The 13774-nt window shown below is 36.5% G+C and overlaps 1 protein-coding gene across 1 annotated transcript in view; it reads right to left on the reverse strand.

Moving 5' to 3' along the window:
- The window catches only part of PLOD2 (procollagen-lysine,2-oxoglutarate 5-dioxygenase 2), a 46152-nt gene that overhangs the window by 19509 nt on the left and 12869 nt on the right, over positions 1-13774 (reverse strand). Inside the window, exons 6-9 of the mRNA XM_009286733.2 lie at positions 12160-12257; positions 9497-9598; positions 3808-3933; positions 2155-2276 (exon numbers count right to left, since the gene is read on the reverse strand). Of these exons, the coding sequence (XP_009285008.2) occupies positions 2155-2276; positions 3808-3933; positions 9497-9598; positions 12160-12257 (448 nt within the window). The remainder of the gene's footprint in view (positions 1-2154; positions 2277-3807; positions 3934-9496; positions 9599-12159; positions 12258-13774) is intronic.

Genomic DNA, 13774 nt, shown 5'->3' on the forward strand with positions numbered 1-13774 from the left:
GGTTGACGGTTGGACTCGATGATCTTAGAGGTCTTTTCCAACCTCAATGATTCTATGATTCTATGATTCTATGATAAATTATATCCAGACAATGGATAACACATCACAATGTAGTGTATCCAGTGGTACACATCACAAGTATGATTATCTCCCTGCCTTACATAACAGAATTTGAAGTTATTTTGTGCAAATACACATTTAAATTACTATTTTTTTATCCACAGATCAAGCAAAGAAGCAAAGACCATGTATCATATTAAAACCTCTGTCACATTGTAAGTCAGTAGGTTCTATCACAAGATGACAGGTTTAAAGATCTTCGGGTGCAACTTAGTACCAGTATAGAAATTGTTTACACTAAAGATTCTGCCTTATGGCGTCTATATAACATCAAAGAGGAAAAGGCAACTCCAGGAATTCCACCACTGTTACACATAACATACGCTACTTCAAAAAGTTTGCACACATAGTAGATTTGCTTTAGAGGCTATTGGAAATAAAGAAAGAATGATTTATAAACATGTGAAAGGCTGCTTACACTACCACTGGACATCTGTAGTGTTTCCTAGAAAGGCTACGGGAGAGGCTTGGACCTCAGCCAAATACCAGTTTCCCAGTGGCTTCAGCACAACAAAACCCCATTCAAACAAATTTCCAAGAACACCACGGAGACTCAGGACTAGTCCTTCATTCTTTCAGTTGATGCCATGAACAGCCTATGCTATGCTCTTAACCTCTGGGTATAAAAGGAAAGAGTCTTTTGAAAGTAATTTCTCTGCTCTGACACTCATGGAAGATTTGGGAGAAAAAGAGAGTGGAAGAATTATGCGAGAATGAAGCCTGCTCAAGAGCCACAGCGAGGTCTTGGTGGGATCCTGGTCTGTAAAACTCCATAATCTGACTGATGGACATACCGGGAGAGCCATGAGCAACTCTGTGGTAGCAGCCAGTGCTGCAGCCACTAAAGAGACCCCTTGACAGGCAGGTCTGACGCAGGATACAAGGTTCAAATTTAGGCCTGGCAAGTGCCAGGTTTAAAAGCTGAAGAGTTGGATTCCCTAGTAAGAACGAAAGGAAAAAAGAAAAAAAGCAAGACCCAGGATAAGACAAAGTCAGTTGCCTTTGCAAGTCTTTATTTTTTTCCTGAAAGCAGAAACTTCTGCTGGAGCACTTCTAAAGGATATTCCTGTCTCTCTGAACCATAGGAAGAACTGTAATTCTGTCACCTGTATGCCCAGGTCAAGCTTTAACCATATTTTTACTTAAATGTAATGTCATTTAAAAAAAGAAAAGGAGGAGAGACTAGGACAACAAAAGTGCAATTGTTAAATGCATATCCAATGCAAGAGGTACTTCTGTGAAACCACTCTGTGACAAGTTAGCTTGAAAAGGCTTTGGATAAAAAAATAAAACCAAATACATTTTTAGAAGGTACACTGCAATTAGAATTTCTATTTACATTTGCACCTGCTTCCACCTTTTGTTTTCCCTATATTACTGCTACATATAACTTTCTGCACAAACTTTTTATTAAAGTTTGTTGTATTGTACCCCATCTATTTCAATAACAATATTTTAAAAAAAATTTAAACTTTACAGTTTATGCTCATCATGTTTTAATATATAACCATGTTTGAGACAACTATAATGTAAAAATAATCTGACACCTCTTACTTCTTTGTGGACTACTACTGTCTATGCCTTCATTATATTAAAGTTTGTTGTATTGTACCCCATCTATTTCAATAACAATATTTTAAAAAAAATTTAAACTTTACAGTTTATGCTCATCATGTTTTAATATATAACCATGTTTGAGACAACTATAATGTAAAAATAATCTGACACCTCTTACTTCTTTGTAGTCTACTACTGTCTATGCCTTCATTAGAAGACAAGATGACAGACTATCGAAGTAGTCCAAACCAGAGAGAGGTTTTCACAATGACCAACAGCTGTTTTGTATTAGACAGAAACCATAAAATACTTAACAGTTCATATCTTATATCTAGATCTAGTTCGACCACAAAAACTCCCACTTTTCTATCTTAAGATGTAAAGTTGTTACTGTTTAAGATGCAAAATAATATACATAAAAGATGAAAAAATGTTAGCGTATGCATCATAATAACGGATTTATAAATTAGACTTTACATTCCCATGTTCCGGGCTTCTGCTTGACTCAGATTTTCTTCAGGTCCAACGATTTTTATATTTCTGATAATGTTCTTGCCTTTTTCCCAGAATTTCTTGATGTGCTTTTCATGGTAAACCTCCTGTAATCATGTCAACATTGTTTATAGTGAATGAAAAGTACAAGTTGCCATGAAATCATAAACATAGTGTCTGAGAACACATTGTATTCTATCCTAAACAAACAGATAGCAAACAGTATTTGAAGATATTCCAGTATATTTGTCATTAAAATTAAGCTCTTCTGTCCAAAATTTTCACAAAAGAATCCAGCACATCAGCAATATAAATCAAAGCTGTACCTCCAGACCAATGATGCAAGATTCACAGGCTGTTCATGCAGTATTTTTTCAGGATATTTATTTTACAATCTTCAAAACCCATCCTACAACCTCAGTGGCACACAGGAGTATTTTATGCCACTCCAGAATGGCTTTAGAGAGGGAGCTGCCACCTGTACCCAGGTGGACAATCACAGTCATTGTTTCTTTAAAATGTTGTCACAGTGATTGGTTCTACAATTTCTAATTACCCTACCTTTAATTTAAGAGATCTCAGCTGCATGTAATGCTTCCACCCAGTGCCCTAATTTGTAGCTTTTGCATATTACGGCTGACATTAAAATAATTAAAATACTGGTAGGGTTTTTCCCCCTCTATGATAAAAAAAGCTATTCAGTCTTTTATATTCATTTCAAATACCATATGACTTCTGGCTGACACAATGAAACCTAGCATAGCCTACAATTCCTATGTGCATATCACATTTATACCTTTAAAAAACCCTTATAAAAGCACACTGGAGACTTTAAAGATAAGCTCTACTTGTATTACTCAGGCCTTTTGTGCTATGATATCAACAGTAATGCACGCCAAGTGAAAAAGGGCAGAATTTATTTTCCTCCCATTTCTCTTCCAGCCCAGGTTTTTTCCAAAAGACTTACACACGTCTGTCACCTCACTCATGAAAACAGCAGTACTGAAATCACTGGTGAAGTATCAGCAACACCAGATCATTAGGTAATTAGTGAAAAGCATTAAAAATTATTCAGAAAAACAACTTATCTGTCTGTACTGCCATTCAAAACATACCTGGACACACCAGTCTTTCCCATGGCACCCAGCAGGAGCACCAAGAGAAACATAAATGCACTGGGGTATCAAGAAGATGGAAAGCAAATCCAATGTTAACTATTGGATAATAGTTATTAATAACATGCTATAACTTTTGGTCAGTCCTGAAGTGGTCGGGCAGTTGGCCTAGATGATCGCTGTAGGTCCCTTCCAACTGGAACTATTCTACTCTTATTCTACTCTATTGTTTTATCTCAATCAGTACTTCCCCCAGAAGCATACACTTTAAAAGACAATCTTTTTCATTACTAAAAGAGAAAGAATCTAAGCAGTTTCTTTAAATAGACTTCAGCAAGCACTGCCACAATTTCATTTAATTTGTGTCTTTTTTCCACTTCTGCATATTAAATTCTGCAAGATTATCTCTTCCTATGCAGTTTAACTATGTACATATATAGAATCCATATACTCCCTCACACACTTTCATTCATACCATAATTTCCAAAATTGAAGCTTTGCACAATAGTAACATCATACTTACATTATTATGAATGAAGATACCGAGTGCCTCCTTTGGGTAGTCCAGAGTCAACAGTCTGTCTAAAAATTTAGGTAGGAAAGGAGTGGGTTGTTCAATGAAAACACCAATTTTTACTCTTGGATATTCCTAAAAAAAATGATATTTTGACACAACCAATAAGACTTGCCTCCTTTCTAAGATTAGTTATATTAAAAAGCAGCTAATGTCATATTGTAGTAACTCAGGCCACACAGCTTTCAATCAATCAAAATGAACTAGCTCAAAAATGCTATGCCCCGTTTATTTTCACTGACCGCTAAATAAGCAAAGATAATGGATTTAATATTGCTAGAAAACTCTTTGAATACCAATAACAGAAACTGGAAGTGGAAAATAATGTATTACAGTTTTTTAAAATTCTTACTTTAAAAAAAAATATTAAAACAGCAAAAAAAGTATTTAAGGAAATACACCTAGCACTGCATGGCAGATTCATTTTTTGAAAGTAACATACATATATATGTTAAGAAAAGAAACAAGAAAATATAGGGAAGACCATTTTTTTTTTAAAAGTAGTTAAAGAATACATACCACAAAAGATCTTACTCATCTGTACTTTAAGCCAAAGACTGCAATACCCTTCCATGCACTTATATGCACTATTTCCCCCGACCATTAAAAGTGGGCTCTGCATTACTTTCCTACTCCCTGATTTTATCAAGACCTTTGATGAACTAACTAGAGCTCCTCCCCTTGCATCCAAGGATACTGAAGTTTCATCCACCTTATTTTAATGTGAAGTCACCTCTTTTGAACAGTGGTATTAATTCCTGGTTTGTATGTGCTCGATATAGAGATCATGACCACTAAAACTAACCTGGACAGAACTTTTGTGTATTCCTAAAATATATTATTACATTATGCGAGACAAAGAAATTTAACCTTCAAAGGCCTTGACTCCTACACAAAGAAATGCACTGATTAAACAAAAATTTTTTCTACCTCTAAAACAGACAGTATAAACATCTAACCCACTAGAAGGCTCGGAGAGAAACCTTATATGAGTAGAAAAGGCTGCAAGTTAGCTTTTCTTAAGCGAGCCAACACCACTTGAAAAGTGTCTGGATAAACCATCAGTGCATGTTGAGATTTCACAGTGTCGCTGTCTACATTGGAAATCCAGAAACATACTGGCAAGTGCACCAGATCGGAAACATTAGGCACCAATGTTTACCCTGACTACCTCCTATTCACAACTTCATCTGCAAACCTAATACATACTCATGCAGACATCCTAGTAACTTCAAAACAGCTGATGAAGACAAGTACACTGATGTGTCTTGAAAAAAGCAACTGTGGTATTCTCTGGCAACCACTCCACTGAGGCTGGTGTCATGGTAACTGGTACCACTGATTGCGAGCAATGAGGAAAGCTTGCTAAACTGAACATGCCCATGTGCTACCAATAAAACAACAACAATTATTTTTCATTTTTCATATATCCCTAAGCCTAAGCCATTTTCCCCTTATTCTCCAGGACAAAGAGAAGCGGGTTCAGGCTGGATCTGCAAAGGTTATAGGGACAATCAGGAATTACTAACACTCCTTCGCTGATTGCAAGCGATGAGGAAAGCTTGCTAAACTGAACATGCCCATGTGCTACCAATAATAGAACCACTGCAATGATTTATTTTGCATATTTCTCTAATCCTAAGGCATTTTCCCCTTATTCTCCAGGACAAAGAGAAGCGGGTTCAGGCTGGATCTGCAAAGGTTATAGGGACAATCAGGAATTACTAACACTCCTTCAATACACTGAACTGTGAACCGCTTGGCTCCAGTGTCTACACTAAAATCTCAGGAGCATGACCAAAGCAAAACAGTGTTTAAAAAATTAAGAATAAAAATTCCTGCAAACTGCATCTCCTCAAAGCAGAGAGTTCATTGATCTAGACCCTGGTTCACCATACTATAAAAAGTTGTCACTGCATAATCTGAATCTAGGTCAGAATGAACAACTTTTATTACCCAGCATTTTGAGTATATCAAGTCTGAAGTTTTGGTTCTTCCCAACTATGCCTCAGCAAAAACACTTCGGGAATACCCAGTCTGCACCGCGATGTTACATTTTCTCCGACAGATTTTCTCATTTTCACTAAGGTCATACATTTGCCTTTTAAAGCTTACTTTTTCACAACCAGTAGGTGAGCATATGACAATTTTTGGAAGAAATACAGGACAATGCTCTGTGTAGTCGTACTGAGACAAAGTCCAGAAACCCTTGCCACAAGAGGCACCAGTGAAGTGAGAGGATGAGCGAGGTCATCCTTTCCAGCCTCACCGGGAAGTCTCCATATCAGTAACAAACCTTAGGATTTAAGAAGTAGCTCTAGGGTGATTAAGTTTGTTGTCCAATTTAATTTAAGTTTTAGCAAAAAAAAAAAAACCTGAAGTGGCAAAAATTTACACTCATTGAGCCAAGGTGCATTCTTCAACTTATTTACCATTACCATGCTTTGACCTGGGCAGGTAGCTAATTTGGGGTTGGCAGGGGCTGCTGACATTAGCAGAGAAGAAAGCAGTTACTGAGTGTTTCTACACGTTAGCCGTGGTCAGAGCATGGGAGGTTCACAGGAGCAAGACAGGACAAGGACCGAGCAAAAGACTCGGCATTTGTCGCTCTCAGCTCCTTCACAGGTAACCCCAAAGCTCAGCTTTTCACAGGCCATGCTCCCAGCACCCACCCACACTGACCCTGGTAGTACTGAGGGCTCTTCTGTTCTTCCATCGCAGAACAACCCGCACAGCCCATGGCAATGCTTCCACCCACCTCTGCCTTGCATATACCTACCCCTGACCTTCACAGAAAGAATGATATCCTTGTGCCCATGATGGAAAGCAGCATTATTTCAGCTCTTTGTTCTATGCTGGAGCTTATCTGTTTTGTAATGCTAAAGCTAAGGTCTGTAGGTAAGCCCAGCCCAAAACCTTGAAACCACAACACCTAAGCATATCGAGTCAAGGACCCATTCATGCCAGAATTCATCTACAGGAACTCAAAGCCCAAAACATAGTTGGTATCAACAAATCTGATTCTCTACTTGCTTATGAGAAGAACAAGCAAAATCCTCAGAAGGTATGAATGCATCAATGCAGAAAGTTAAATAAAACAATATGGGAAAAATTATTAGAGACACAGAGTTGGCATTGCTCTTTTCACTGAAGATTTCTCGTTAAGTAGCAACCGGCCAGGCCAGCACAGAAAGCACATTCAGAAAATGAAATAGTGCTTGTACTCAGAAATGCCTCAAGTAAACACTTCCACTGAGGCCGAGGAAAAGTCTTGTTATTTCTGCTGGCAGAGTGAGGTATGAAGTCCAAAGAATGGATTACAGTAAGGAAAACACGTTCCAAGTAGATGTACATAAACTATAGGAAGGGTGGACTGTCTGGTGGGTGAGGAATTGGTTAGATGGTCGCATCCAGAGGGCAGTGGTCAACGGCTCAATGTTCAGATGGAGATTGGTGACGAGTGGCATCCCGCAGGGGTCCATATTGGGACCGGTACTGTTTAGTATCTTCATCTATGACATAGACAGTGGGATCGAGTGCACCCTCAGCAAGTTTGCAGATGACACCAAGCTGAGTGGTGTGGTCGACACACCAGAGGGACGGGATGCCATCCAGAGGGACCTGGACAAGCTCAAAAGTGGGCCTGTGTGAACCTCATGAGGTTCAACAAGGCCAAGCAAAATAAATTCCAAATCAAATTAAAAATAATTAGAGCAGAACTTTGATAGGAGACACTCCACTAATCAATGCAACTTAATATTTTATATAAAAAAAAAAAAATTAAAATGCTCAGGTATTTGGCCTGATAAAGAATCTGCTACTAAATATTGCTGACAAGTAGGAGAAAGGATTATTTATTGTATATGATTTATAAACAAGAATTAACATACTAAGTGGTATTTATCAAAGAATTAACAATTAAAAGGATTAATTACCAATTAAACATTAAATTAAAAATTGAAATGAATAACTAATTATTAAAAAGAAATCCTCTGAGCTGGAAGTAGTTGGAGGCTAGTTGTATATGAAAGGGAAGCAGCCATATATGTTTGCCCTGTTTTACTTTACTCTAAGTACCCTTTAACTGTGCTGAAAACAGAGTAGTGGAGCAGGTGGGCTTTTAATTGGGACCACCATTCTAGTTCATGTGTTTTCAGGAAGAACATTTTTGCACCTTTTTCATTTTTTCTGCCCAGGATGCTTACACACTCCCAACACCTGTCACTGAATGAATCTGAATTTCTTCCAGGTATGGAAAGTCATAAGTTGGACAGGGCTCTGAGCAACCTGATCTAGTTGAAGATGTCCCTGCCCACGGCAGGGGGGTGGGCTAGATGACCTTTAGAGGTCCCTTCCCACCCCAACTATTCTATGATTCTATACATCATTGCAAGTTACTCCCCATTACTGGCTTTAAGATTTAACTGCTCCCCAACCATGCTTTAATTGCCAACACCATTATGAAAAAAACTTAGACAACTTCTTTTCCTCAGTTAAACTTTAGTGTTTGCACTCTCAACATATTTCAGTAGAACACCATTCTAATGTTGTATTTTCAAAGCAAAATTAAAATTAAAAAAGATATAAAAAGAATCTGAAAGTTACTACAATTCCAGCAATAACTTTTTAAATTTATATTCCAGTCCATAAACTGCTTATTGTCCAGAAATTCTTTCACTTTGTCCTTTCATTACAAAGATAACAAGCCACTACTTCTTTCACGCTATCCTCAACATGACCCTCTAAGACCTGTTCTCATTCAAATCTTCAATACAGAGCAGAAACGAAACAGCTGCTGGAAACAGCCTGTTAAGAATAATCAGAATGTTCTCTTAAGTACAAGACTTACATTTCCACATGGTAGATCTTAGTATTTACTCTGCCTAAAATTTACTGAGTACAAGCTGAAATATTCATAAAGACACTAAAGACACCATGCTTGGAGACAAAGAGCCAAATTAAGTTCCCAAATATGTGATATACATAAACATGCATGTGTACGTGTATGTTTGCCCTACGAGAATTCTGAAGACTGAACTGATATCCAATCTCAGTTACATCAGATTTATTCTACAGATACACATTTGCATATACAATACAGATATCTCTATCACCCTTTACAAGGTGAAGCAGTTTTGACTATTTCTGTGTATCTCTCAGAAAATAGTAACTGTTAACCATGTTACAGTTAACTGTTAACCTCTATTTGTAACAGAAATCACTGAACGGATGCATATGCAAGTTTTTTGTAGGTCTGCAGTTAAAAATTTGAAATATCTAAAGAGTTTTTCTACCTCCCAAAAATTCTCATTATTCACTTGAATCTTGCATGATTTAAAAATAATTCATTCACCCTCAGTGAACAGAGGTAAGGGTCTGGAGGGCTTTTGGGGATGGGATCATCTTCAGTAATACTGGGGAAACCTATATTAAAATGCATGCATAAAAACATTTCTAGAAGTATTGATATTTCCAGTAAATTAAAATTCCATCTTTACAGTTTCATATACCAGAAAAAAATATCCTGAGGTGTCTACAGAACATAATATTGCATACCAAAGCCGCTTTGCCTTAGAAATCACTATACACCTATCAAATGCATTCAAAAGGGTTTTGTTCTTGTGAAAAGTACTCTTACCGTTACTGTTGACAGGTCTAGTAAGTCTAAATCACAAATACCGCAACCAGTTTCCCGTGTCCAAGCATTGGGGATATAGTTTCCCAAATAATTCAAGTGAATCTGGTAAATAAGTGAACAATTCAGATTAACGAAACACGCATGCACATGGTGATTTGTACCTTTTAAAGAATTCAGGCTTAGTCGTTGAATCCCTTATACCTAAAGGCAATTGACTGACTGGTTTTCTTTATTTAACATTAAAAAAACCACAAAACCAAACATAAAAAAAACCAGCTGGTAAAAGCTTTTTCTTCTTTTCATTTACAAACCAGAGATGATATTCTCCTAGCATCTACATTTATTGCTTCAGTTAAACCAGAAAGTTGTTGCAAGCGTAACAACTACCAACTAAATGCTTGCATGACTTCCAAGACACAGACTATAGATCATTCAGCTCTCAAAAGCTGCTAGGTGTGATTTAAAGTAAAAAAACAAAACAAAAAAATTATTATAGTTTAATTCTCTTCCCAAATCTGAGAATCACCAACACTTTACACAAAACACAAGGAGTGACCATATGAAAAACACATAGAAAATGTAGAAGATACATCATCTGGGCACCTATTTTTGACAATCTATGCCAAGATTCAGAAGCCAGCCAGCGGAATACGTTTTAAAGCAGCATCTAGCTTCTTAACACATTTTGAATTGGCACTGAACAAAATATGTACTTTTTCTGTCGATGGGCTGCCTGGGCTGCCCTGTCCTCCTGGAGTCCACAGGAAGTTTGTGCAGAACTTCACTCTTCTCTACTGCCATTTGCAACGGTTAAGGGATCTCTTATGCCGAGGAAAGTCTGCCTGAGTGAAGGCTGCTATTCATTCCTGCTTTACTACCCTCATCAAAACCCAGAAAGATAGAATACAATTTTGCATAGAAAACACACTCCAGCCCAATACTCAATCTCCATTTTATCAGATTTTGGGCATTTATTTATGCATATTGAAAATCATTCTAGACAGATTATAAATAGAATTGCTTGAACTTAATTTCAGAGATGTACAATAAAGTCTACAAAAATGAATATTTCACAAGCCATTGCAGTTGAGAAAAAAAAAAATTACATGTTAGGATGTCAGGATAATTTAGTATCCATTTCAAAGAAGTGTCTCTGACCAATGCTATTTACTAATCTGCAAACTGAAGACATTAAATACAAAACAGAACATTCTTATAAACAAAAAACTTTTTACTATTTGGAGTTAATTCTGGGAATTAGTAAATAAACTACCATGAAAGTAACTAGTGAAAACTTTTTCCCATCCCATTACATTATTGCCCTCTTTTATTCTATGTTTAAAACAGAAGAATCTAATCACACTGACAAAGTGATATACAGCAAGAGTTTCCTCTCTGTTTTCAGAGCTACATCACTACATGCAGAGATTGAGTTTTGTTTAATGTAGCATAACTTGTGGATTAGTATAAAGAGTTCCAACATAAAACTGCTTGCCCAACTGTAAAATACAGTACCTTTCTTTTCATTGGCCAAGTGCCAGCAAAGCCAGCGATGATAGATAACTTGAGGATTTAATTGAGGCAAAAATAACTGTAGCAACATGGAAGAAAATGGTCATATATTTCACCACTACTGAGTAGTTACAAGCCAAACAGATAACGGCATCATTCTATTCACTAATTCCAAAGATGAAAAACGGTGCAAAAACTAAGAAGCAGCAGTCATTGGGATATTAATGAGTTTCAAGCTTTATTTCATTCTCCTGGGAGGCATTTTTCTGAAAATAAGAAGCTACAGTAAGGAACGTGTATTCAGAACAACTTAGAAAGTAGCCGTGCCCAATCCTTCAGCCAACAGAGGCTCTTAGAAATGATACACCTTTACGCTTCTTTGCCATGTAACAAAAAAACAAAAACAAAACCAAAAAACCCAACTGCCATATGACCAAAATGTAGTCATTTCTCCCAGAGAAAACTGTGCCAGGTCCTCTGGACCACTGAATCCTTACACATGGACAGAAGCTGCCGAAACAGCTATTTCACAGGGCAGACAATGCTCTACCATGAACCCAGAGATCATGAGCCATGAGTACATTGCAGGCAGTGATCAACGACACTGAAGATGCAACAAAAAAAGCCAGCTGTGTGTGCGTATATACACACACAAATATATATTTTTTTTGCCTATATACAGTATATTTTTTAATGTATGTGTATACAAACACACACCAAGGTCTGCAGTAGGATCAGATGTGTTACTGTTTTGTACCCCAGCCTGTGACTCTTGGTTAGATTTTTCTCCCCCTGAAAACCTATTCTTCTGATTACATTTAATAACCAGATAGACATTCTTCACTAGCTTCAAGAATTGTTTTGTGATAGTGAACAAATTAACATAAGCTTACGCGCTTCTAATATCCCATGCTACAATGAATTTGGGAGCAGAATGAGTTCTTTCAGCAGCAATATCAAGTTACAGTGATACCAGAATAACATGATGGAGAGAACTATTAGGATGGGGTTGTTTATCCTTGCAATTCTTATTAACGTTAAATGGAAATGAGCAGTGGTGTGCTATGACTGTTTCAGACTCTTCCACTGTTGTTTTTGCCTCTATTAAAATTGCCATCTTTGCACAAAAATAAAAACAAACTGTCACTCACTTTAGTTGGACCATTTCCATGAACAGTGATCGGTAATGTGTCGTACACTGAATTCCTTGCTCTTACTTTTCCTTCTTCAAATTTCAAAAGGACTTCATCTGAAAATCAAAGATCGTACAGTAGTAACAGTTTATAAATAAAAGCTAAAACTTCAGAGTTCTTGCTGATACAATATACCCTGCTGTTGTTATCATTGTCAATGTTACTTATTTGGAAGCTTTTGTTCATTTTTTTTTAACTAGACCTTGAATTCTAAGCTCCTTATGCTAAATAAGGTTACATCAAACTTCAGCATTTGCCATCAGCAGCCTTCAGTATTTGAATAAAACCTGCTTTGAAAATAAAACTAATTTTGTGCAAATGCTATTTATAGAGAAATCAGTTATTTCAGATATGATCTCATTATAAACAGCTGTTCATTATTGGAGGTTAAAAGTAAGAAAGGAAGTTTGCACAGATGCCATTTTTCAATTTAAATTCATAACAATTAAATAAAGGAAATTCCACATTATTCCCAATTCCATTTCATTACGTATAGCCATTTCCTTAAGAACATCTAAAATGCAATTGTTATTACCAGTCTTACTCCTGTAACTAAGTTTGTAAAAGGCAGATGGAAAAATGGTTCTTAACTTTGTATTTATTGCTAACTTCATTTATTGAAAACTATTTTTTCTATTTTAAATCAAATATTTTATCAATGGCAGAAATCAATTAGCATTAAACCCAAGACACCTGTAACTAATCTGGTAATCAGGTTTACCCATCCAAATATTTCTTTAACACACACATATGTTTAGGGAATGATATTCATGGTTAAGCAAAAAAAGTGTTAATAACAGTTAATAGAACACACAACAGGCAAATCATACACTTACCAACAGCTCCATTTAGGGTCTGGAAAATTTTACATTTGTGGTCCAAAGTAATGTTAATGTGTTCCTGAAATAGAAGTAGCAAAGATGTTGAGGCATTCTAAAAGCCGATGTTTTCATGATAATGTTACAGTTATACTGCAGTGGCAGCAAGTAATCAGGCAAAACTACTCTACATGTTCCACTCTTAGATATAATTCTCAATTTTATACTGTTAAGTTTTTCTATATTCCTGAGTTGTGCAACTGTATACCAATCAGTTTTATATATGCAAAAACTATCTAAACTTGAAGGATAAAGGTCATAACTCTCCAAAGAAACTTCAATTTGGCAGTATAAGCCAAAGAAAATGTGTCTTACCTTAAAAAAAAAATTAATAAGTCTTGGCCAAGCAACCAAACATACTGCGTTTCACAGTCTCAAAAATATAAAAGCCCAATCTAAGTATCATGTCAGAATAGAAAACACCACTGGTTTTAAAACATGTTCCTAATATTGTATTACTAATCCTACTTAGATTCTTTTTTAAAGTACCTTGTTTTGAAGTTTTAACATGTTGCTCAAAGTATGTAACCTTTAAAACACACTTAAAAACCCTTATACAGATAACATACTCTGTTTTGGTCTTCCAAGATTTTGTTACGTATTCTACAGCATTGGACATCACCGTACAGACAATTAGTGCTAATGTATAGTACAGTATATAGTACAGCAATGTGCGCTCGCAGCCCAGAAGGCCA

The sequence above is a fragment of the Aptenodytes forsteri genome, unplaced genomic scaffold (assembly GCF_000699145.1).
Source record: "Aptenodytes forsteri isolate BGI_AS27 unplaced genomic scaffold, ASM69914v1 Scaffold184, whole genome shotgun sequence".
NCBI lineage: Eukaryota > Metazoa > Chordata > Aves > Sphenisciformes > Spheniscidae > Aptenodytes > Aptenodytes forsteri.